General features: G+C 42.5%; 2 protein-coding genes across 42 annotated transcripts in view; one reads left to right on the plus strand and one right to left on the minus strand.

Annotated features, from left to right (window-relative positions):
- The window catches only part of LOC309488793 (uncharacterized protein), a gene marked incomplete at its 3' end in the record, with an annotated part of 264286 nt that extends 246319 nt beyond the window's left edge, over positions 1 to 17967 (minus strand). Inside the window, exon 1 of the mRNA XM_082157194.1 lies at positions 14792 to 17967. The remainder of the gene's footprint in view (positions 1 to 14791) is intronic.
- The window catches only part of ank2b (ankyrin 2b, neuronal), a 191860-nt gene that overhangs the window by 116704 nt on the left and 48838 nt on the right, over positions 1 to 26318 (plus strand). For 22 of the 41 annotated variants that reach the window (XM_082160841.1, XM_082160835.1, XM_082160844.1 and 19 more), the window contains 17 exons: positions 236 to 334; positions 1039 to 1137; positions 2767 to 2964; positions 3042 to 3140; positions 3894 to 3992; positions 4786 to 4884; positions 6269 to 6466; positions 7915 to 8013; positions 10649 to 10684; positions 10936 to 11037; positions 11547 to 11744; positions 19783 to 19881; positions 19970 to 20068; positions 20231 to 20329; positions 20422 to 20520; positions 21211 to 21283; positions 21641 to 21694. In XM_082160841.1, the coding sequence (XP_082016967.1) occupies positions 236 to 334; positions 1039 to 1137; positions 2767 to 2964; positions 3042 to 3140; positions 3894 to 3992; positions 4786 to 4884; positions 6269 to 6466; positions 7915 to 8013; positions 10649 to 10684; positions 10936 to 11037; positions 11547 to 11744; positions 19783 to 19881; positions 19970 to 20068; positions 20231 to 20329; positions 20422 to 20520; positions 21211 to 21283; positions 21641 to 21694 (1849 nt within the window). The remainder of the gene's footprint in view (positions 1 to 235; positions 335 to 1038; positions 1138 to 2766; positions 2965 to 3041; positions 3141 to 3893; positions 3993 to 4785; positions 4885 to 6268; positions 6467 to 7914; positions 8014 to 10648; positions 10685 to 10935; positions 11038 to 11546; positions 11745 to 19782; positions 19882 to 19969; positions 20069 to 20230; positions 20330 to 20421; positions 20521 to 21210; positions 21284 to 21640; positions 21695 to 26318) is intronic. The other 19 variants (XM_082160842.1, XM_082160860.1, XM_082160845.1 and 16 more) reach the window with 4 other exon arrangements.

Consider the following 26318-nt stretch of genomic DNA (forward strand, 5'->3'; position numbering starts at 1 on the left):
ATAACAGCTTATTAAACATGTTAATAATGTGCGAAAATATGCTAACAACTTGCTAAAACTTCTTAGAACATGTTAATAACATTTTATTGACTTGTTTGAGTAAAATCTTCAAACAATTTCAGTTTTTTGAAACTTTCGGACAGGGCTTTGTCAAGCCAACACCAAAGTTTTTAATTGAATCGTATATCATTTGTATTTAATAATATTGTTTTTATTTAATTATTTTTCTAAACAGAATGGGATCACGCCACTACATGTTGCATCCAAAAGAGGAAACACTAATATGGTTCTTCTGCTGTTGGACAGAGGGGCTCAGATTGATGCCAAAACAAGGGTCAGTAATAACTTTATTTTTATAGTTTTGTACATATACGCATAACTGAGGCGGTTAGCAGTCAGACATGAGAGAGGAAGAGCAGGGAAACCCTGTGTGTGTGTGTGTGTGTGTGTGTGTGTGTGTGTTTGTATGTTTGTTTGTGTGTGTGTGTGTGTGTGTGTGTGTGTGTGTGTGTGTGTGTGTGTGTGTGTGTGTGTGTGTGTTCTGATTAAAGCTATGACCGGCTGTGTTGTTGTTCAGATTTTGACTGCAGTGTGGAGTCCATCTGGCTGTGTTCTATCCCTTTCTTCTGCAGTCTCTCTCCTGCAGTGTCTGATGCATCATCCCACACGCACACGCACACGCACACGCACACGCACACGCACACGCACACGCACACGCACACACACACACACACACACACACACACACACACACACACACACACACACACACACACACACACACACACACACACACACACACACACACACACACACACACCTCACACTCTGCTGTTTCTGACTTCAGCAGTGCTTTTTCTGTGCTATGATCAATAATGACTGCAGAGAATAAGAGACACAGGAGAGAGACTGTGGTTGAGTGTGTAAGGGTTAAGTATATGACATAGCACATGTTTGTGTGAGGTGTTTAAAGTCCCAAAGTGCTTTGTAATGAAATGACTGAAGTGACCTGAAGGTGTGTGTGTGTGTGTGTTGCAGGATGGCCTCACTCCTTTACACTGCGCAGCGAGAAGTGGACACGACACCGCAGTGGAGCTCTTGTTGGAGAGAGGAGCGCCTATGCTGGCCAGGACCAAGGTACACTTTTACATCATTTAGGTAGACTTTTACATAATCTTTTAATATAAGATCATAATAAATATAAACTCTGCAAACGAACTATACTAACTATTTTTGGACATAATTTAGTGTGAATATATCCGCTGCAGTGCTGGCCCTTCAACTATCCTGAGTGTTGTTCATGTTTGTTCATGTTCATGCATTGTTACAATTCATAAAAATGTTAGCATATACTCGCCAACGCTGATTTCTACTCGCATATGGCGCTTGGCGAGTGTTTTAGGACCTGGTTTCTTTATATTATAATGTTCCCTAACGCTTTCCAACAACAGTTTACTTTTCTCTCTTCTTAAAGTTTCAAGGTTCAAACACAAGATCAATGATAAAGTGATTTCTCTCCCTGAAACTGACACACATGCGTTTTATATCTCAACTGTTTATGTTCACTTTAGACATAATCGACTATGTTTACTAGGATACTCCCTAATTTCTGACATAAGGGCCTGTTAATTTTTTTTTAAGGGGCTACCGGAGGAGTTTTGAGATCTATAGTCAAAATAGACTTGACCCTCCCTTCGCCAGCAATACATTTTTCTATGACCCTCCAAAATGATTGTGAAAAAAGGCATGACCCTCCTTGATAATTTATTGATTACTTCTGTACTGGTTTGCGCTTGGCAAAGATGTTCAGATAGCCATTGTTTTTTTACAACCATGACAAACGACTTACCCTCTGCATTCTCATCTTACACATCACACTCCACTGTTATGGTGGCCATTTCAGTAGATTTACTCTCTAACATTGTTGTGGAAACACAATAAGCATGGAAACTAAAATATGGTAGTATCGTGCAACAGCGCACATTCTATCAGCTGCAGTTCTGGCGCCTCAGTCCCAATACTGTAAAACTCGACGTGCATTCACATCACATGTTAATGCAGCGGTAGAGTTACACTCACAGGACACTATTCGCAATTCGCAATAGTGAATTGCGAGGGGGGGGGGGGGGGGGGGGGGTGGTTGGTTAATAGCAAGAGGTAGGCTCATGTTGTTACTATGTTTTGTTTAAACACTTTGCGGGGACACCGCCTTCACCTGCCATGTCTATCGGCTCGCTTTCGGGTTAAACTTTCCGTGACTGCGACACTGGGTTATAGGTTGCCAGGTTGAGGATGACAAATGGGTTGAAATTGTATATGGTGTGTGGATTGTGTGAATATAATGCATTTAATACAAGATCTGGCAACTGGTCAACATTAGACAAACATATTGGTCCGATTATTCATAAAAGAGTTTGGGCCATGCAAATTACAGGGGTTTCCCGGGAGAAATAACAAACCGGGAGGGGTCCGGGAGATAGGGCTAAAAAACGGGAGAAACCCGGGAAAAACGAGAGTGTTGACAGGTATGCCCTAGACTAAAAAAAGTTGGATGACCCTCCCCTCAACAAAGAATAAAAAAACATGACCCTCCCCTGTTTTCCTCCGGTGGTCCATTCCATAAGTACCGAACGGTCCCTAACTTTGTGTGAATTTGTCGGCTCAAGCGCAAGAAGTCGTGAAAGAGAGTTCAGTTTAGTGTTCGCAAGATCAATGATAAAGTGATTTCTCTCTTTCTTTCTTTTTCTGCCCATTCCCCCTGTGTAGAACGGTTTATCTCCGCTCCACATGGCAGCGCAGGGTGATCATGTGGAGTGTGTCAAACACCTGCTCCAGCACAAGGCGCCTGTTGATGATGTCACGCTGGACTACCTGACCGCTCTCCATGTTGCCGCCCACTGTGGACACTACCGAGTGACCAAACTACTACTGGACAAGAGAGCCAACCCGAACGCTCGAGCATTGGTACATGCGTTTTGATTACTGTGAGGCTTGTGTCCTCTGTAAAGCTTTTTATAATCTTTCACCTTGTATCTTTTCAGAACGGTTTCACTCCTCTACACATCGCCTGTAAGAAGAACAGAGTCAAAGTGATGGAGCTCTTGATCAAGTATGGAGCGTTCATTCAAGCCATCACTGAGGTACGAGCACAGAAACACACACTCCCCAGAAGAACAGCGTTTTAGCACAACGGTTTTAGTTATCGGTGTAGTTTGGTGATTTGCCAGAATCATCATTAAGCCTGCATCAGTTTAGCAATCCATCTGCAGTGCTGTGGAATTACTTCTGTGCAAATAATAATGAACGTAACTTTTCAAGAAACTAATCAAAATATAAATTGAAACTGAATAAAATATCTTTGAAACAAAATAAAAACAAAAAAAATTGCAGGCAAAATTTTTGACTTTGTTTTTAATACGCTGCATGTTTTGCTAACTGTTTTCTCATCTTTCTTTCGCTGTTTTGAACTTACAAATGCTCTTCCAGAGTTTTCAATTATGCTTCTGAACTTTTCGTTCGCCATTCTGGCGCATATCTCTCGCAGGGGCGGGGCTAACAGCAGTGTGTTCTCATTGGCTACAGAGTTTTTGATTGACAGCTTCTTGACCTAGAAGTGAAGATGTCAGTGTTGTGTGTTACATGTGTGGATGTGAGCTATTTTATTCAGTTTCAATTTATATTTTCATTAGTTCCATTATTATTGGCACAAAAGTAATTCCATACAGTTCCCTTTCATAGGTTCATCCGCAGGTGTAATGATTGACAGAAGCCCGTATAGAAACATTCCAGTCGATTGAACTCTCATAGCGTTTTGATTCTTCAGAAAGCTATTCATTAAACGTACTGATAATTAGATAATTAGACTAATTTCTTCTCTCTCTCTCTCTCTCTAGTCTGGTCTCACACCGATCCATGTGGCGGCTTTCATGGGTCACCTCAACATTGTTCTTCTGCTACTGCAGAACGGAGCTTCCCCTGATGTCAGCAACATCGTGAGTAAACACTGAGCCGGTCATGTGACCTTAACTGACCAATCTGGAGTTTTCTATATAAGCAGGAACTCAGCACTCCACATGAATAGAATCAGCTTGTAATAGAGTTTACTGTTTGCATGTTGTTAACCTAACAGCTCAATCCTCTAATGAACATTAAGAGCCAGATTTACTCACAGCTTGCGCCAGCTACTGTCAGGATTTACTAGAGACACGCAGTGAGAAATAAGCGCTGAAAGGCGAGGACAGGGTTATTTTTGCGGATGATCTTATTGAATATGCATTTGTAGGAGTTTCCCTTTCAGACACAGTATTTATGGAGGAAGAGTGTTTAAATGAATCATTTATGAATTGTTTGCGCTTGTCAATTTACTGGTGTTTGCGCCATTATTTACCGCCCAAAACCAGATGTTAATTTGAGCTGCTTTTGGGAGATTGTGTTGGTCATTATGGAAATGATCCACTGCGTCTGTGTTCATTAATGTATGTGTTGTCAGTAGATCACAACAAGAACTTTACACTCCTGTCACCGGTTTTATGGGATTGCACTCTCACGCTAATTTGCCCGTTTAGTAAAGCTGGCCCTAAATGCAAAGTACACACAAATATTAGGTAAATTAATACATTTTTAAATAATAATAAAGTAAATAAAACTCAATGCATCAGTTTACTGAAAGAAATTTAAGTTTGATGCAAAGCATTCTAGTAATGCCTTTATTAGTGAAGGGTATTTTATTATATTCAGCCATTCAAAACATATATTCAAAACAAAGAATTGTGTTTTCTGTGCCAGCGTGGAGAGACAGCTTTGCACATGGCGGCTCGAGCTGGACAGATGGAAGTTGTTCGCTGTCTCCTGAGGAATGGAGCGATGGTGGACGCCAGAGCAAGGGTAAGACCAAGGCATGCTTCAACACTGCATGTGTTCACTTAATATAGAGAGAGTGCAATCCTTCTGTCATATTACAGGGGTGGAGTTACCAGGTGTTACATCTGCATTACAGTGTCATGAGAAGCTTTTACAGGAGTAGTTCACTTCAGAATGAACATTTCCTGATAATTTACTCTCCCCCACGTCATCCAAGATATTCATGTCTTTCTTTCTTCAGTTGAAAAGAAATTAAGGTTTTTGATGAAAACATTCCAGGATTTTTCTCCATATAGTGTCTTCAATGGGGTCCAACGGGTTGAAGGTCCAAATGTCAGTTTCAGTGCAGATCCCAGCCAAGTAATAAAAGCCTTATCTAGACAAACCATCGCTCATTTTATAACAAAAAACATTTATATACTTTTTTAATCACAAATGCTTGTTTTGTTAATTATTTATGTGGTGAAATGCAGAGTAAGAAGTGTTATGACTGTAAACCGTATCTCTTAAATGTCCGTCTAGTTTGATCTTGCCGCTGAAACTGCTCTCCGCGGAAGCTTTGCGTTTAAAGAGCTAATAAAATATTTTGACTCTAGATACATAAGTATAATTGTTCACTCATGTGGCAAGTAGCCGTGTAATAAGCAGGATAATGTACATCCAGCTGGTTGTTATCTCAGAATAAACCCCCTTCAGGTGTGTGTGTGTGTGTGTGTGTGTGTTATTTCAGAATAAACCCCCTTCAGGTGTGTGTGTGTGTGTGTGTGTGTGTGTGTGTGTGTGTGTGTGTGTGTGTGTGTGTGTGTGTGATCTCAGAATAAACCCCCTTCAGGTGTGTGTGTGTGTGTGTGTGTGTGTGTGATCTCAGAATAAACCCCCTTCAGGTGTGTGTGTGTGTGTGTGTTATTTCAGAATAAACCCCCTTCAGGTGTGTGTGTGTGTGTGTGTGTGTGTGTGTGTGTGTGTGTGTGTGTGTGTGTGTGTGTGATCTCAGAATAAACCCCCTTCAGGTGTGTGTGTGTGTGTGTGTGTGTGTGTGTGTGTGTGTGTGTGTGTTATCTCAGAATAAACCCCCTTCAGGTGTGTGTGTGTGTGTGTGTGTGTGTGTGTGAGTGAGTGATCTCAGAATAAACCCCCTTCAGGTATGTGTGAGTGTGTTGTGTGTGTTATCTCAGAATAAACCCCCTTCAGGCTGATGAAGATCAGGTCTTCATCAGCCTGAAGGGGGTTTATTCTGAGATAACACACACAACACACACACACATACCTGAAGGGGGTTTATCCTGATCACCCTGTCGGGTTTATTCTGAGATAACAACCGGCTGGATGTACATCATCCCGAACATGTACTCAAACTTTACCTAAGCTTTTTTGAAAGCAGAAAATCTGATCCCATCTCACCCGTCAGGAGGATCAGACTCCACTTCACATCGCGTCTCGTCTGGGAAAGACTGAGATCGTGCAGCTGCTCCTGCAACACATGGCTCATCCCGACGCGGCGACCTCGAACGGTTACACCCCGCTTCACATTGCGGCGCGCGAGGGCCATCTGGACGTCACTACGGTGCTGTTGGAGGCCGGCGCTTCACACTCTCTAGCCACCAAGGTCAGTTCATGCAAGATTTAACTGGAGAAAAGACCACTTTAGACACCTTGCAGAATCTGCTAAATGTCTTCTAGGAAACATGTAAATATCGATCTATCTATCTGTAGTTCTATCTATCTATCTATAGTTCTATCTATCTATCTGGAGTTCTATGTGTCTGTCTGTCTATCTATCTATCTATCTATCTATCTATCTATCTATCTATCTATCTATCTATCTATCTATCTATCTATCTATCTTTTTGAGCATCAATGAATGATTGTGTCTTTTGGAATAGTTGTGTATTGAGTCCCTTTCTCATCCCTAAGCATGAAAAGATTTGTCAGGGATGTGGGTGAGGGATTAAGCGAGGACTCAATTGCAGGAAAAATGAAGGCGTTTATTAATAATAAAAATAAAACAAAATACAAACAAAAACTACCCCGAGGATGACATGACATGACATGACATGACTTTACTTGACTTGACTGGACTGGACTGGACTTGACTTGAGTGAAAACACAAGGAAAATAAATAGGGAGTAAACAAGGCAGGTAATGAGGCAGGACAGGTGGGGCAAATGAATCAATAATTTGGAAAGAAGATGAGTGGGGTTAGACAATCGACAGGAGAGCACATGCCAGTAAAACAAATCACAAACCATGTGCTCACACAGAAGGAGACATGAACACACAGCTAATGCGAACACTCATAAGCCACGTGTTCACACAAAACATGACATGAAAGCACACAGCCAGTGTAAAACAAGCTGTGTGCTACACAACACAAGACAAAACAAGAAATTAAAGCTACACAGAACACAACACACGCGGACAGAAGAGCGTATGAACTCAAAACCTCACACTCATACGACAAGACAGAGCGCAGGAGAACGAGCGAAAGCTCATCCTGTGCGCTAACGACGGAATACAAACACGCGGAGCATGAATGTCCGAATCCCGATAGAGAACCAAAACCAAACTAGACCGACGTGCCGGGATCCAAACACCACGGCCCACACATGAATCAAGGCACACAGACAAGAGAGCGCACGGCTCGAGAATGCTAGAAGCCGCGCGCCCACACAAAGACATGACAAAACAGTGTTAGGGCTCTGTCACAAAACCAAGAAATACACTAGACAGAAGTGACAGAACCCTGACAAGATTGATCTTAAAATCACACAGTCACTGTTGGGTCAAATATGTAGAAGATGCTGGAAGACCAAAGAATCTGCAGGATTTATTCTAAAGAACAGTGGGCAGTTTAACTCTTTCCATGCCAGCGTTTTAAACCACCCAGAATATTTTGTTGCAAATTTTTTTGTTAGAAAAAAAAAAAGAAAAAGATATTGCCCATAGGTTTGCATTAATGTCAAAATTGGTGTATAATGAAATGTACACCCAGTTAGATTAGCGTGTTTGACGAGGATTAGTTGATTTATGTGTTCTGCATTTAAACATCTACAGAAAGGGTTCACGCCTTTACATGTGGCGTCAAAATACGGCAGCCTGGATGTGGCCAAACTCCTCCTGCAGCGACGGGCTCCACCAGACTCTTCTGGGAAGGTAGACTGAACCCGCAATCACTTTTAACCCTCATCCTTCACTTGCGTTCTGTAACACATCCTTCACTCGCGTTCTGTAACACATCCTTCACTCGCGTTCTGTAACATCCATCACTCGCATTCTGTAACACATCCTTCACTCGCGTTCTGTAACACATCCTTCACTCGCGTTCTGTAACACATCCTTCACTCGCGTTCTGTTACACATCCTTCACTCGTGTTCTGTTACACATCCTTCACTCGCGTTCTGTAACACATCCTTCACTCGCGTTCTGTAACACTTCCTTCACCTGCGTTATGTAACACATCCTTCACTCGCGTTCTGTAACACATCCTTCACTTGCGTTCTGGAACACATCCTTCACTCGCGTTCTGGAACACATCCTTCACTCGCGTTCTGTAACACATCCTTCACTCGCGTTCTGTTACACATCCTTCACTCGCGTTCTGTAACACATCCTTCACTCGCGTTCTGTAACGCATCCTTCACTCGCGTTCTGTAACACATCCTTCACTCGCGTTCTGTAACACATCCTTCACTCGCGTTCTGTAACACACCCTTCACTCGCGTTTCTGTAACACATCCTTCACTCGCGTTCTGTAACACACCCTTCACTCGCGTTTCTGTAACACATCCTTCACTCGCGTTCTGTAACACATCCTTCACTCGCGTTCTGTAACACACCCTTCACTCGCGTTTCTGGAACACATCCTTCACTCGCGTTCTGTAACACATCCTTCACTCGCGTTCTGTAACACATCCTTCACTCGCGTTCTGTTACACACCCTTCACTCGCGTTTCTGTAACACATCCTTCACTCGCGTTCTGTAACACATCCTTCACTCGCGTTCTGTAACACATCCTTCACTCGCGTTCTGTTACACACCCTTCACTCGCGTTTCTGTAACACATCCTTCACTCGCGTTCTGTAACACATCCTTCACTCGCGTTCTGTTACACACCCTTCACTCGCGTTTCTGTAACACATCCTTCACTCGCGTTCTGTAACACATCCTTCACTCGCGTTCTGTAACACATCCTTCACTCGCGTTCTGTTACACATCCTTCACTCGCGTTCTGCGTTCTGTTACACATCCTTCACTCGCGTTCTGGAACACATCCTTCACTCGCGTTCTGTTACACATCCTTCACTCGCGTTCTGTTACACATCCTTCACTCGCGTTCTGCAACACATCCTTCACTCGCGTCACTCGCGTTCTGTTACACATCATTCACTCGCGTTCTGTTACACATCCTTCACTCGCGTTCTGTTACACATCCTTCACTCGCGTTCTCTAACACATCCTTCACTCGCGCTCTGTAACACACTCTTCACTCGCGTTCTGTAACACATCATTCACTCGCGTTCTGTTACACATCCTTCACTCGCGTTCTGTAACACATCCTTCACTCGCATTCTGTTACACATCATTCACTCGCGTTCTGTTACACATCCTTCACTCGCGTTCTGTTACACATCCTTCACTCGCGTTCTGTTACACATCCTTCACTCGCGTTCTGTTACACATCCTTCACTCGCGTTCTGTAACACATCCTTCACTCGCGTTCTGTAACACTGTAACACATCCTTCACTCGCGTTCTGTTACACACCCTTCACTCGCGTTCTGTTACACATCCTTCACTCGCGTTCTGTTACACATCCTTCACTCGCGTTCTGTAACACATCCTTCACTCGCGTTCTGTAACACATCCTTCACTCGTGTTCTGTAACACATCCTTCACTCACGTTCTGTTACACATCCTTCACTCGCGTTCTGTAACACATCCTTCACTCGCGTTCTGTAACACTGTAACACATCCTTCACTCGCGTTCTGTTACACATCCTTCACTTGTGGGTCAAAATGAGCCAAAGTCCAGAAAGTTTATTTTATTTCATTTTGATCATATTTTTTCTAATTTTTAATGCAGTTGTTTTGGAGATAATTTTGTTTTATTTACCTTTAAATTACTAGATTTGACCAATAATAAATAAATAAATAGATAGATAAATAAATAAATAAATAGTAATTTAAGCACATTCATCACATTCTTTCAGCTTAAATTCAAAATAACTCACAATTTCATGCATAAACCTTTTAATTCAGCTCAAAATATCTTCCATTGGGTGTCTTTGCTGACCTCTTGTGGAAACAAAATAATTGAACTTGATATTTCATAACTCTTGCCACTAGATGGCTTTATATCTCTATTTGGAGCAAATGAGCTGTTCCTCTGGGTCCTAAAGTCAGTTCGGTTCAGAGTGCGTTCAGATATACATGTAGACATTATAAAATAGTTTTTTTGTAAAATTTTAGCATTTTTACTTAGAATTTTGAGCATTTTTAGGTTTTTCTATGTGAACTGAAGCATTCCTTGCATTCCATTCATTCCTAAGGGGGTCAAATTGACTCGTGAGGGAAGGATTTGTTACTTTTTTTTATTTCAGCCACAAAACTCCTCGAATCCATCTTTATTTGTGTGTATTTTCGTTGTTCAAGTGCGACAATTACAGTTTTTTCACAAATAAATTTCGGGTCAAAATGACCTGAGTGAAGGATGAGGGTTTTAAAACACTGTTGTATATTTAAGATAAAGACATAATTTAGCCTAATCTTTGCGATGTTGTTTAAAAGAAATACATTGAAGCTATGTTGACTGCAAGAGTTCTGGTAAGCATGGTTTCACTTACTGATAACATTCTTTTAAGAAAAGGAAACAACATTGTTTTCTTCCTCTTTTCTTTAATAAGGAGCCAGTTTGCTCTAAAACTTGCACTCTAATATAGACGATAACCTTTAAACTAAACACGCTCTAACAATCCCTGATAACATTGCTTTTTCATCAGATGTTTCGTTGGGTTTGATTTAATGCTTTTGCCACGCTAACCCCTGTAATCATGTTGCACTGACCCTCATCCCAGCAGAACGGCCTCACTCCTCTACATGTTGCTGCGCACTATGATAACCAGAAGGTGGCGCTCTTGCTGTTGGATAAAGGGGCATCTCCTCATGCCACGGCCAAGGTAAGAAGATCTGAAAGGTGCATTGTGTAATATTTAGGAGGATCTGTTGACAGAAATGCAATATCATATACATAACTATGTTTTCAGTGGTGTATAAAGACCTTATTTAATGAACCATTATGTTTTATTAGCTTAGAATGAGGCATTTCTCTCTACACACACCGCAGGTCCCCTTACATCGACATGTTTCTACAGTGGCCCTGAACGGACAAACGCGTTTCGTCACTATGTTGTTCATGCAAAGATCTAGCTAAAGTCAGACACAATGATGAACAAATAACAATAATATTCGCAAAAACATTGTTTTACTGAATAATTAAGTAAACCAAATATCTTTGTAAAGAAACCTCATTGCTTAACTGGCTACTCTCTGCTGTCGTAACTTCTGTTGGGTGCAATTCACAAAATCACCACTAGATGCTGCTAAAAAATACACACTGCATCTTTAATAAAACATGTATGATAGGAATAGTCACACCAGCCTAACTGTGCTTTGTGTCTTCATGTAGAATGGATACACTCCACTTCATATCGCGGCTAAGAAGAATCAGATGGAAATCGCCACTACTCTCCTGCAATACGGAGCCGAGACCAACATCCAGACCAAGCAGGGGGTGAACCCGCTTCATCTGGCCTCTCAGGAGGGACACAGTGAGATGGCAGCTCTGCTCCTGCAGCGAGGAGCGCAAGTCAACGCCACCACCAAGGTGAAAATGCTACTTCTAAACAGTGTAAAAAGATATTCAAGGCAATTAGAAGTTTAATTTTACGTGCACTGATTTAGAATAAGAATTGGTGCCCCAAATCACTAGTGGGCACACAAGTGTTAGCGGTCGTATTTTTTAACTGCTTTAAAATGGCTTTTTTGGTCACTTAAGCCGCGTTTCGACCGCATGAACTTTCCCCAGGAACTAGGGCCTTTGTGGTGATACACGGTGTGTTTCCACCACAGGGTCTAAATTAAGTTCTGGGTAAATATTTCCCCCTCAGAAAGTCCCTGCTCACGAGGTAGTACTTTTTCAAAGTTCAGGAACTTTCAGGTGTGGGACTTGGGCGCTGAACATGCTGATTGGTTGAGTTCATGCCGCATTTTGATTGGTTAACGACACACGGCATTTCATTTTAACCACCATCTGTTTCGGTGCGTGCAGTAAGAGTGTTTGCTATTCGAATCAACAATGGAGTTTAAAAAATACGACAGATGGACCGACGACGAGGTTCAGGCTTTATTACGCTTAAATTCAGAGGATGAAATCCAGCGGGTACTGGAAAGTAGCACACAGTTCTACGTCCCTGGACTATTTGCCTAATCTTCACAGTACTTTAGATTGCGGTGGAAACGCAGACAGCAACAGGTCTGGGGGAAAAAAAGTTCCTGGGAAAAAAAGTTCTTTGGACAAATTGTTCTGGGTAATTTTGGTGGAAACGCGGCTTTATAGACAGAGGGTCCTATCATACACCCTGTGCAATGCAGCGCCAGGCGCGACGCTAGTGTGATCAGCTAGTTTCAGCCCGACGCAGTTTTCCTTTTCACGTCCTGCGCCATGTTATTTAAATAGCAAATGAATTTGTGCCAGATTTAATCTTGTGCACGGACTCTCTTCGCTAGAGAAGTGTTCAGTTTTTCCGCTTGCAAATTACGTCACTTCCTGCTCAGCTCAGCTACCGTTCGGACGCTCTTGCTTACTGCTCCGCGCTTTGCTCTATCGCTTTTATATTTTATCTTCTATATTTTTATATTTTAGCTCCTTTTATCACCTAATTTTAACTTCAGCAAATCAGCACAGTGCTCAAACGACAAAGTTTGGATTACCACAAAAACGCAGAATTCTTCTACCCGACCAGCTTACATTCCGGGGAAAGGAAAACACAACTGCCTACAAGGATAAGAGAGAAAATGCCTCTTCTGGAATCTACTTGCTGCACTAACTGCCACAGACTTTTACAAAGGATTGCAGTTCTTGAAACAAAGTTATTTACGGGACCACCAAACCAGACGGAACACACAACAGAGCTTCGTCATGGACACCCTCAGCATATAGCCGGTGAGTCCCATGAAACTAGTGCTCCTCGACAGGTAGAGAAACAAGCCGATCGACTTACAAATCGATGGCACAAACAGGGAGCGAGACCCAAAGGCACTCGAGACATCAGATTGTCACGAGCCCCACATATTACCGCAGTAGCATCCTCTACCCCAGATACAGCTCTGACAAGGATGTCAAACACTGGTCTCCCACCAACACCTATACATCTTGAGAACAGATTTGAAGTACTAATGAATGTAAATGAGGAATCCCCAAACGTGATGAATGTGATCGAACACAGACTGTATCAGCCAGTAGCTAACACTGATGCTAACTGGCGCTCAAGGTCGAGCAGACAGCGGCACTCAGCTCAGAGCGCAGCCGAGCCCAGGACTCTGATAGTGGGGGACTCCATAATCAGAAACATTAGCAGCAGGGATACAACTACGTGCTGCCTTCCACAAGCAACAATTTCTGATATAAACAGGGAACTTCAGAACATTCTAATGAAACATAAGACTGCAAATCGACTCATAATTCATGTGGGGAAGAATGATATTCATAAAGAGCAGTCAGAACTCCTTAAGAAGGATTTCAATGAACTTTTTGAAACACTTAAAAGACTGAAAGTTCAAACATTCATCAGTGGACCACTCCCAGCAAGAGGAACAAACAGGTTTTCACGGCTGCTTGGGATTAATACATGGCTGCAAAAAACCTGCAATATAAAAGGAGTAAACTTCATTGACAACTTCAATCTTTTCTGGAGTCAGAGACAACTATTTCATCGGGATGGCCATCACCCAAACAAACTTGGTTCAAGAGTGTTAAAGGACAATATCGACTTCTCCCTCAATCATCCTTCTGCAGTGTGTGTCAATCTGAACGACACACACACACCTGGAAACAGTATGAATGAACACGGGACTTCACTTCAGCAACAAGATGGACATGATGTTGACATATCACACAAGGACAATGATAACACCACTGAGCCACAACAACCTCTGCTCACGGACACAATCTCAGCTGAGCCATGCCCACAGAGCTCACCACAGACAGACATATTAGAACTGCTCCAAGATTCAGCACCCAAGGACGACTTCCTGGAAAACAGCCAGGGAAGCCAGGACAGCATATCACAGCCTCCTATAACACCTGAGCAACAGCCCCCTTCACCAGATACTCTTTCACTCTCGCCAGCAACTCCACTCCTGTGCTTCTCACAGAAAATGGAAGAACTGGTGCATGCTGGAACCAGACTATCCCACTCTTTTGCTGCAAGCCCCCAGATACCAACCAAAAAACGTCAGGCACCTCAAACACCGAAGCCTGCGCGCCGAGCTCGCCCTCCCCCTGCCTCTGTGAGAGCTCTTCGGCCTCTTCGGCCAAAACGCCAGGGCCCACACCCTCCTCCATCTGCTCGAGGTCAACCAAAAACAACTGATACCAGCTCTCAGTGATATGTTTTGGGTTCCTGCTATGATAACAGTAACTTTCTCAAATGTTTACAGAACAAGCGGGAACCCAGTGTGCCTGTATCTTTCTCTATTGCTGTTCTATTACAAGATAGAAAGTCTAAGGCCTTCAATAGCCGTACAGCAAACCCAACTAATCTGGTGCCTATTACATGTCAAACTAAGATTGCTGTGGGGACAAAAAGTAAGACTGTTAAGTTAGCACTTTTAAACATTCGCTCACTTAAAAATAAATCACTTCTAGTCAACGACTTAATAACCACAAACAACCTGGACTTTATGTTTCTAAATGAAACCTGGCTAGAAGACAACTGCAGTGCAACAATCCTCAATGAAACAGCCCCTCCTAACTTTACTTTTATGAGTGTCTGCAGAGCTGTTAAGAGAGGTGGGGGTCTAGCTGCTCTTTTTAAAGATATTTATCAATGTAAGCAAATATCATTTGGGAATTACCCGTCTTTCGAATATCTGGGTACTGTGTTAAAAGGTGCTCCTCGCATTTTACTTATCATTATTTACAGGCCTCCAAAATATTCTCCAGCCTTTGCTGAGGACTTTACAGAACTGTTATCAACAATTACCTCAGAGTTTGACTGTTTTGCCATTGCTGGAGATTTTAACATTCACATAGATAATGCAGAAAACAATATGGCAAAAGAAATCAAAACTGTTTTAAAAACTTTTGATCTGACTCAGCATGTACATGGACCCACACACAATCATGGACACACTCTAGATTTACTTATCAGTAAGGGTCTAAACATTTCATCGATTTTTATTAAGGATGTAGCACTGTCTGATCATTTCTGTATTTTCTTTGATATATTGATCTCTCCTGCCACTGAAGCTGGATCTGTGTCTGTCAAGAAGAGATGCTTAAATGAGAACACTAGTGTACTATTTATGAAGGCTATATCCTTAACACCAAGCATATCTGCTGACTCTGTTGATTTTCTCCTTGATTCTTTTAACTCAAAAGTTAAAAATATAATTGATGATATTGCTCCTGTTAAAGTCAGGAAGAAGAGTGGCAGACAAAAAGCACCTTGGAGAAACTCAACAGCAGTGCAACATATGAAAAGACAATGCAGAAAAGCAGAGCGCATGTGGCGGAAGACAAAACTTGTAGTCCATTATAACATCTACAAAGACAGCCTGCATGCTTTCAATATGGAACTAGGCAAAGCTAGACAGACTTTCTTCTCAAATATTATAAACAGCAATTTAAACAACACACGCACTCTTTTTGCTACTGTAGAGAGACTGACAAACCCCCCAAGCCAGATTCCTAGTGAAATGCTCTCAAACAGCAAGTGCAGTGAGTTTGCTTCTTTCTTCTCTGAGAAAATCAATAATATCAGAAAGGTGATCAGCACATCCTTGAGTTGCACTGGGGTCAGACAGATCAGACCACCTGAGAAAGTAGTTACTATGTCTGACTTCAAAGAAATTGATGGCAAAATTTTGGAAGAAACCGTACAACACCTTAAAACATCAACATGCGCCCTTGACACACTTCCCACATCTTTCTTCAAAATTGTGCTAAACAGTTTAGAAGCAGATCTTCTAGAAGTGGTAAATGCCTCACTTCTCTCTGGGAGTTTTCCAAACTCCCTGAAAACTGCAGTTGTCAAGCCCCTCCTGAAAAAGAGCAATCTGGATAAGACCATATTAAGCAACTATAGACCGATCTCAAATCTTCCTTTCATAGGCAAGATCATTGAAAAAGTTGTCTTCAATCAGCTGAACAAATTCTTAAGCTCGAATGGATACTTTGATAATTTTCAATCTGGTTTCCGACCGCATCACAGCACAGAGACAGCGCTCATAAAGATAATAAACGATATTCGCTTAAATACTGATTCAGGCAAATTATCAGTGCTGGTACTACTCGACCTCAGTGCTGCATTTGACACTGTCGATCATAACATACTTCTTGACAGGCTGGAAAACTGGGTGGGGCTTTCTGGGATAGTCCTAAAATGGTTCAGGTCATACTTAGATGGGAGAGGTTATTATGTGAGTATAGGAGACCATAAGTCTGAGTGGACATCCATGACATGCGGAGTCCCTCAAGGCTCAATTCTTGCGCCACTCCTGTTCAACCTGTATATGCTCCCAATGAGCCAAATAATGAGAAATAACCAAATTGCTTACCACAGCTATGCAGACGACACACAGCTGTACTTAGCCCTATCGCCTAACGATTACAGCCCCATTGACTCCCTGTGCCGATGCATTGACGAAGTCAACAGTTGGATGTGTCAAAACTTTCTTCAATTAAACAAAGACAAAACTGAAGTTATTGCGTTTGGAAACAAAGATGAAGTTCTCAAAGTGAACGCATACCTTCACTCTAGGGGTCAAACAACTAAACATCAAGTCAGGAATCTTGGTGTGACACTAGAGTCAGACCTTAGTTTCAGTAGTCATGTCAAAGCAATAACTAAATCAGCATACTATCATCTGAAAAATATTGCAAGAATTAGATGCTTTGTTTCCAGACAAGACTTAGAGAAACTTGTGCATGCTTTCATCACCAGCAGGGTGGATTATTGTAATGGACTCCTCACTGGCCTTCCCAAAAAGACCATAAGACAGTGTCAGCTCATACAGAACGCTGCCGCCAGGATTCTGAGCAGAACCAGAAAATATGAACATATCACACCAGTCCTCAGGTCTTTACACTGGCTCCCAGTTAGATTTAGGATTGATTTTAAAGTATTATTACTGGTATATAAATCATTCAATGGCCTAGGACCTCAATACATTGCAGATATGCTCACTGAATATAAACCCAACAGATCACTCAGATCATTAGGATCATATCAGCTAGAAATACCAAGGGTTCATTCTAAACATGGTGAGTCTGCTTTTAGCTATTATGCCAGTCACAGCTGGAAACAGCTTCCAGAAGAGATCAGATGTGCTCCTACAGTGGTCACATTCAAATCCAGACTCAAAACACTTCTGTTTAGCTATGCATTTACTGAATGAGCACTGTGCCGCTGTTCGTCCGACTGTTTGTACTGTACTGTATTTTACTCTATTTTTCTAAACTGTTTTAATTATTCTTATTTCTTTTAATTATTTTAATTTCTCCTATGTCAGCAGGGCATTTAGCCCGAAACTGTAAATGCCCACTCAGAAGGTGATAATGTGAAAGTGATTAATGTGGGTTTGAAAGTAGAACAGTATTTAAATGACGATATTAAAGTTTTCGTCTGAGAAAGAATGTGAACGCAGTGCTAAAGTGCTAAAGAAAGTGAAAAGAACGTGTGAGTAAATTAGGGAGAAAAGAAAGTTAAAGGAAAGTTGATAGATGGAAGTCGTAAGAAGATTGAAGGTTAAAAGAAGGTTGAAAGATTTAAGTCTTAAGGGAATCCTTTGAAAGAAAGATCTATAATAAATATTCTTTTTTATTTTTTAAAAGAACTGTATTTTATTTTATTTTTCTAAACTGTTTTAATTATTCTTATTTCTTTTCATTATTTTAATTTCTTCTATGTAAAGTGTAATGGCAATTTTCAATAGTTAATATCAAACAGCATCAGAGGTGTAAGAAACTTTCAAGAGACAAAACTGTAATAAAGAGAAAATGTTTATTTCAATGAGGATTCTTTTCACAAAAGCCGCAGCCACCCAGCTTTGAAATAGAATACCTATTAGACATAATAAAACATAGACATTTTATACAGTTTCTTGGCAAAAACTCCTCCTTCCAGGTTTCTTGTAAATTTCCAGAAAGATACCCCCTATCTTCTGCTGGTTCGGACTGGTTTCTACCCCCTGGTACAGGTCACACTGTTCTATGTCCCTGAGACACCCAAAGGCCTTCATCTACGACCTAAATTGGCCCTCTCGCTTCCCTGTCCTCCTTCAGCTGCTAGAAAACCTCACAGAAACATATGATTAAACAGTTTGGAAACGAATGATTATAAGAAACGCTGGATTTTCCACAACATAAAGCACTTTGAATTGCCATTGTGTATGAAATGTGCTATATAAATAAACTTGCCTTGCCTTGCCTTGCCTTGCCATGTAAATAGCGAATCCGTCATGGCGCGAGCGCAACTGGCTTTTAAAGGGAATTGGGAGATGAGACTCTGATTGGTTTATTGCACGTTACGCCCAAAACACACACATTACTCATTAAGAGCTTTCCTGTAGCTCAGTGGTAAGAGCATTGCGTTAACAACGCAAGGTTGTGGGTTCGATCCCAGGGGATTGCACATACCTATGTATAAATGTATAGGATAATGCAATGTAAGTCGCTTTGGATAAAAGCGTCTGCCAAATGCATAAATGTAATGTAAGAGAATAGAGACAAAACACACCCATTACTCACTAAGAGAATAGAGACAACACTTTTAGACCAGCGCCGGGAGCGCAGACCATTTTTCCCGTCGTTAAACTAGCAAAAGTGCGTGCATTGACCATGTGCGTTTTTAGACTTACCGGTTCCTGAAAAATATATTTTCGATACCAATCTTATGAACAGATAATGTTATAGCAGAGACTAACATTAATGTGAAGAGGGAAAAAAACAAGAAAGCTAAACTGTCAATGCAGCCAACCTTAAAGGCACACTATACTATATAAGATTTTTGGATCAAAATATCCAAAATCCACTTGAACAATATTATATATTGAGTTGATTTGTGTACTTACATTATCCCAAATGTTTCTAAGAATGTTTAAATCCAGAGAAATAAGCAGTTTTAACCAGGACACAGACTGATTTATGGTTTTATTCTGTAGAAAACATGGAAACCCCAAAGACGCTTTAATATATTATGTGTTTTATTAGACAGGTGAGAAACTGTTTGGATGCATTAATCGACAGAAAACTAATCATTGTTATACAGCTCAACACAGTTAGTCTTTTTGTTTAAATCTCGTTTTCTTGATTTCCCGCGAGTACAGTATACTTTTAGAGCGTGGTATAAGTAGGCGAATTCCAGCTGAAAGAGAAGAGCAAAACTACAAGAAATAACAATGACAGAAAGCAATGAAAAGTAATCCGTTTATATCTATTAAGAGCCAATCATCCGTTGAATTTGACCCTAAACTCATGATTTGACAGAAATAGAGGAGCATGTTTATTGTGCTGGTTCTGATCAATGTGTTTTATGTGTTATGGGACCCTGATAACCAAAGCCAAGACTGTTATTAAGCTTTTCTTTTAATGATGCTGAACTCCTGCAAATATCTGGTTTGGTTGGTTCATGTTTTCTCAGAGCGGACTCACATCTCTTCATCTCGCTGCCCAAGAAGACAAAGTCGGTGTTGGTGAGATCTTAGTCAAACACGGTGCCGTCCTCGACCAACAAACCAAAGTAAGAAGAGCGTTTTACACCCCAAAACGAGGCTTTTACAGGCTTTTTAAATCATTTCACTGACGTGACGATATGGTCTCGATTGCAGTTGGGATACACGCCTCTTATTGTCGCCTGTCACTATGGAAATACCAAGATAGTTAATTTTCTATTGAAGAGTGAAGCAAGTGTCAATGCTAAAACAAAGGTATTTCTTAATCTATTCATTTTTTATATGTAGACAGTTTTGTATTAAAATACAAAATCATGAGTATTTTATATATATATATATATATATATATATATATACAGTATATATAGCAATGTGTCATAGGCTTATTGTAAAATCTAACATTTGTCTTCTTGTCAGAATGGTTATACGCCTCTACATCAGGCGGCACAACAAGGAAACACACACATAATTAACATCTTACTACAGTATGGAGCAAAACCCAATGCCATCACTGTGGTGAGTGAATATAAACACACACACACACACACACACACACACACACACACTCGTTGTCTAATCTAGTGATTGTCTCCATGTCCTGACTGTAGAATGGAAACACGGCTCTTGCGATCGCTCGGCGTCTGGGTTACATCTCTGTGGTCGACACACTGAAAGTCGTGACCGAAGAAATCATCACTACAACAACGGCAAGTTCACCTGAGAACACACACATCTGTCCTACACATCAATACACACTGTGTGTTTCACTGTCCTGAGAACACACACATCTGTCCTACACATCAATACACACTGTGTGTTTCACTGTCCTGAGAACACACATCTGTCCTACACATCAATACACACTGTGTGTTTCACTGTCCTGAGAACACACACATCTGTCCTACACATCAATACACACTGTGTGTTTCACTGTCCTGAGAACACACACATCTGTCCTACACATCAATACACACTGTGTGTTTCACTGCCCTGAGAACACACACATCTGTCCTACACATCAATACACACTGTGTTTCACTGCCCTGAGAACACACACATCTGTCCTACACATCAATACACACTGTGTGTTTCACTGTCCTGAGAACACACACATCTGTCCTACACATCAATACACACTGTGTGTTTTACTGTCCTGAGAACACACACATCTGTCCTACACATCAATACACACTGTGTGTTTCACTGTCCTGAGAACACACACATCTGTCCTACACATCAATACACACTGTGTGTTTCACTGCCCTGAGAACACACACATCTGTCCTACACATCAATACACACTGTGTGTTTCACTGTCCTGAGAACACACACATCTGTCCTACACATCAATACACACTGTGTGTTTTACTGTACTTAAAGAATCTGCTTCTTCACAGACGGTGACAGAGAAACACAAGCTAAATGTGCCAGAGACCATGACAGAAGTTCTCGAAGTGTCTGACGAAGAGGGTGAGTGTGACAAACTATTACTTTATTGCTTTATTAAACTGCTTTATTCAATCAGTCTATCCATCTGTCAATCAATCAATCAATCAATCAATCAATCAATCAATCAATCAATCAATCAATCAATCAATCAATCCATCAATCAATAAATCAGTCAATTAATCAATTAATCAATCAATCAATCAATCAATCAATCAATCAATCAATCAATCAATCAGTCAGTCAGTTGTGACAGTCAGTGTATCCAGGATGATCTCTTCTAGTATATTGGCTCGTCTGATGAGATTTCTCTTGTGATCTGTTGTATGTGTTCTGCTGTAATTGGGTTAATTATGTGTATTAACATGGAGTTTCCCACAGTTCCCACACAGATAGATGATGGAGCAATGTCAGATGACTCTATTGATTTTGAAGGTGACAAAGCGTGGATTGGTGTGCTGTAATGACTTCTCAAACTTTATAAATGATCTTGGTTTTAATGATGTTAATAATAGGGGCGGAAACCTCGTATGTCCAAAACCGATACTTTTCATGGAAAAAACACTGTGTTGTCAAAGTTGATATTGTGGCTTAATATGTGCTCAGACACTTGCATGTGTCGTTATATTATCAACATTTTATCAAAATCAAGCTTAAATAGAGTTATGAGGTGTTTGACCAGCGAATGTCATGTTTTGTCTGTCATTATACAGTCCTGGCTGTGACTCGACATTAAATGCTAAACTGAGACTCTCTCCGCTCCTCAAATAGTGTCTCTCGAGTCAAGAAAACACTGTTCTCACTCAAACAATCAGTTCTTTATTCACCATTGCATTGCAAACAAGCAGAAACGCTGCAAAATGTGGGCGGAGTTATGAAGTTTGACTGACAGTCTGAGGAGCCAATGGAGTTACGAGGTTCAGTCACATGCTCTTTTTAATACTTTTCATCGGTTAGATATTTGCAAAACCCAGTAATGATTTTATGAAAAGAGACGATACATGGAGATACGAGGTTTCCGTCCGACAGCGAGGTTATGGAAGAAGTGAGCATGGCATGATGGGATTGGTTACATTTAAATGCAGTTTACTAAATGACTGACTAACCTTTACAGTGGTTGATTTTTTTGAATGAAACACAATGATATGATTTAAATTATTTAACTTTGCTATTGTAAATTGGAATTGTAGTGCAGTCAATAGGTTTTAGTAGTATGCCAAATATTGGAGTATTTTTATAAGTATACTGAAACTAATTATTTTGCAGTGTTGGGCAAAGTTACATTTAAAGGGATACTCCACTTTTTTTGGAAATAGGCTCATTTTACAACTCCCCCAGAGTTAAACAGTTGAGTTTTACCGTTTTCGAATCCATTCAGCCGATCTCCGGGTCTGGGGGTCCCACTTTTAGCATAGCTTAGCATAATGAATTGAACCGGACAAGACCGTTAGCATCTCTCTCAAAAAAATGAACAAAGAGTTTCGATATTTTTCCTATTTAAAACTTGACTCTTCTGTAGTTGCATCGTGTACTAAGACCGACGGAAAATGAAAAGTTGCGATTTTCTAGGCTGATATGGCGCAGCGCCTGATAATAGGCTACTGAGCTGGGGACTATTATCAGGTGCTGCGTCATATCATTACGCCTGCTGGACTCATGGTACGGCAGCAAAGTTTCTTGATTATTACGCAGGAATGAGAGTATAGTTCCTAGCCATATCAGCCTAGAAAATCGCAACATTTCATTTTCCGTCGGTCTTAGTACACGATGCAACTACAGAAGAGTCAAGTTTTAAATAGGAAAAATATCGAAACTCTTTGTTCATTTTTTTGAGAGAGATGCTAACGGTCTTGTCCGGTTCAATTCATTATGCTAAGCTATGCTAAAAGTGGGACCCCCAGACCCGGAGATCGGCTGAATGGATTCGAAAACGGTAAAACTCAACTGTTTAACTCTGGGAGAATGGTAAAATGAGCCTATTTCCAAAAAAAGTGGAGTATCCCTTTAAAAGTAATGTATTACAATAACGCCTCGGTTACGACTGTAACCTCGGTTCCCTGAAGAGGGAACGAGCGTTGCGTCGAAAACTGACGCTATGGGAACGCTTTGCGTGATGACGTCTTGAAGCACATGTAAAATCAGTCCAATGGTGTGGCGGAACGTCAGAGGCGGGTGACGTCACGTACCAGGAAACTATAAAAGCCGGCCCAAAACAGAAAACGAAAGCTTCGTAAAAGTCTGAAGTCGAGCTGACAGGCATGAAGGAGATATGGCAGGGCGACGCAACGCTCGTTCCCTCTTCAGGGAACCGAGGTTACAGTCGTAACCGAGGCGTTCCCTTTCAAGGGAACTCCCGTTGCGTCGAAAACTGACGCTATGGGAACGTCTATACCAACGCCTCCATAGCTACAAATGTCTGTCCTGTGTGTAATCATGTGAGCAGCACTAAGAAGACAAAACATGAGACCCTGGAGTAGAGTCTAAATCCAGAGAGTAGAACCTGACGAAGGTGTGCGGTGAGGACCAGCCTGCCGCATCACAGACGTCCTGTAACGATACTCCTGATATAAGGGCCTTAGAGGCCGCCATACTCCTAGTAGAGAGCGACCGGACAGCCAAAGGAGAAGGCTGTCCAGCCGCCTCATAAGCCAGTGAGATAGTCTCAACCACCCACTTGCTCATCCTTTGCTTAGACACTGGACCTCCCTTGTTAGGGGAGCAAAAGTCACTTTTACGCCACAGGGCAGCTCTGTGGACATACGCGTCTAACGCCCGAACAGGGCAAAGCAAATTATTCGCCTCCTGGTCCGATTTCGAAAGGGAGGAGGACCTCCAAGTGCCACGAGGGAAACGAGATACCAAAGGGTCTTTCCCCACAGACATTCCACCCAAAGGACTGTGGTAAGCACCTACGGCCGCCACATAAACCTTTAAAGTGGACGGGGTCAGACCTGCAGTGAACCGGTCCTGCAGGAACTCCAGAACTGTACCAATTGGGCAGTTGACTGGATCCAACCGACGGTCACTACACAAAGAGGTGAATACTCTTCAGTTCAGGGCATAAAGTTTCCTCGTAGGCATCACCGCGTGACCTTGATTGTGCGAAATGGGTTGCCCCTCGGGGAAAAACCCTCTGGTCCTGAGCCACCACTGCAGGGGCCTCATGTGCAGCAGTCCAAAAGGTATCCCGTTGGAAGCTGCTGCCATGAAACCCAACAGTCTCTGGAACTGTTTGACAGTGAGTAGCTGGCCTAGCTTTACACTTCTCACAGCTGCCAGGATGGAATCGAAGCGTGGCGATGACAGGCGCGCCTGCATCGACACTGAATCCCAAACCACGCCTAAAAAAGTGGTCCTCTAAAATGGAGAAAGCACACTCTTCTCGGCGTTCAGCCGTAACCCCAACTCTTTCATATGGGCGAGAACAACATCTCGATGTTGAACCGCCATCTGATGCGACTGAGCTAAAATCAACCAATCGTCGATGTAGTTCATGATGCGAATACCCTGGAGGCGCCGAGGCGCCAGAGCTGCATCCACGCATTTGGTGAAAGTGCGGGGTGATAAAGCCAGGCCGAATGGAAGAACTCAATATTGGTATGCTTTGCCCCCGAAAGCAAACCTCAGGAACTTCCAATGACACGGACGGATGGAAATATGCGTCCTTGAGGTCTATCGTGACAAACCAGTCCTCGGACCTGATCTGTAGCACGATTAACTCAATGTTAACATTTTGAACTTGAGCTGCATGACTGACTCATTCAGAACTCGAAGATCTAAAATGGGACGCAATCCCCCGTCCTTCTTTGGAACTATGAAGTACCGGCTGTAAAACCCGGTTTCCCTGTTGGAGGGAGGTACATATTCTATGGCCCCTTTCTCTAACAGAGTGTTTACTTCCTGTTCCATAACCAGAACCTGCTCGGGGCCCACCACTGTGGGCGGGACCCCCATAAACCGAGGTGGGCGTTTCTAGAATTGTATCTGATACCCATTCCCACGGTCTGCAGGACCCAACGAGAAACATTTGACAGTAGCTTCCACGCTGTCAAAGATTCTACTAAAGGTACCGGCCTCTCGAGACTGGTTTCTGGATTGTGTTGCTGTTGAGTAGTCGGTTCGTCGCCCTGTAACGGCGCACCGGCAGGGAACGACCGAACAGACTGCTCTAGCACCCTCCTCAGAGGGGGCGGGCATCCCGAGGCCACTACGTTTCCGGGTGGACCTTGAGATATGTGCTCGCCGGAGACCGCTGCGCCCTGTAACACCGGAGGCGGCAGGGTTGGCAGAACGGTCCCCTGAGGGCACCGAAAAGAGACGGCACCGTATTTTTCTCCTGCTGTTGAGTAGTCGGTTCGTCGCCCTGTAACGGCGCACCGGCAGGGAACGACCGAACAGACTGCTCTAGCACCCTCCTCAGAGGGGGCGGGCATCCCGAGGCCACTACGTTTCCGGGTGGACCTTGAGATATGTGCTCGCCGGAGACCGCTGCGCCCTGTAACACCGGAGGCGGCAGGGTTGGCAGAACGCTCCCCTTAGGGCACCGAAGAGAGACGGGCACCGTGAAAAGAGGTGTTAACCGCTCTGCTTCGGGGGGACTACCCTCATTTGTCCTGAGCCCTCAGACATCAGGACTTTTCCCCAGCAGCCTTCTTGGCGGTAATAACGGGAGAGCGCCCTCCGTGTCCCCGAGATTTTTGTGGGGGAGCACGGGAGGAAACGCTCTGTTTCTGAGTGGCGCGGTGCTCAGCGCTCTTTTTAGACTGCTCCCGCTCAGCAGCCTCATAGAAAGAACGGCGGGGGAGAAGTTTCTGAAGTGCAGCTGCCTGTTTTGAAGCTTCTTGTGACTTCGCTACAGCACTATTAACTGCGTCTCCAAATAACCCTTGCGTGGATACTGGTGCATCTAAAAGAACATGTTTTTCTTTGTCCTTTATGTCACTTAAGTTGAGCCACAGATGCCTCTCAGTGGCCACCAGGGCTGCCATAGAGCGGCCGATGGATTTAGCCGTCTCCTTGGTGGCCCTGAGAGACAAATCTGTGGCTCTACGCAGTTCAG

This window comes from Leuciscus leuciscus (assembly GCF_965113295.1).
Source record: "Leuciscus leuciscus genome assembly, chromosome: 2".
NCBI classification, from domain to species: Eukaryota; Metazoa; Chordata; class Actinopteri; order Cypriniformes; family Leuciscidae; genus Leuciscus; species Leuciscus leuciscus.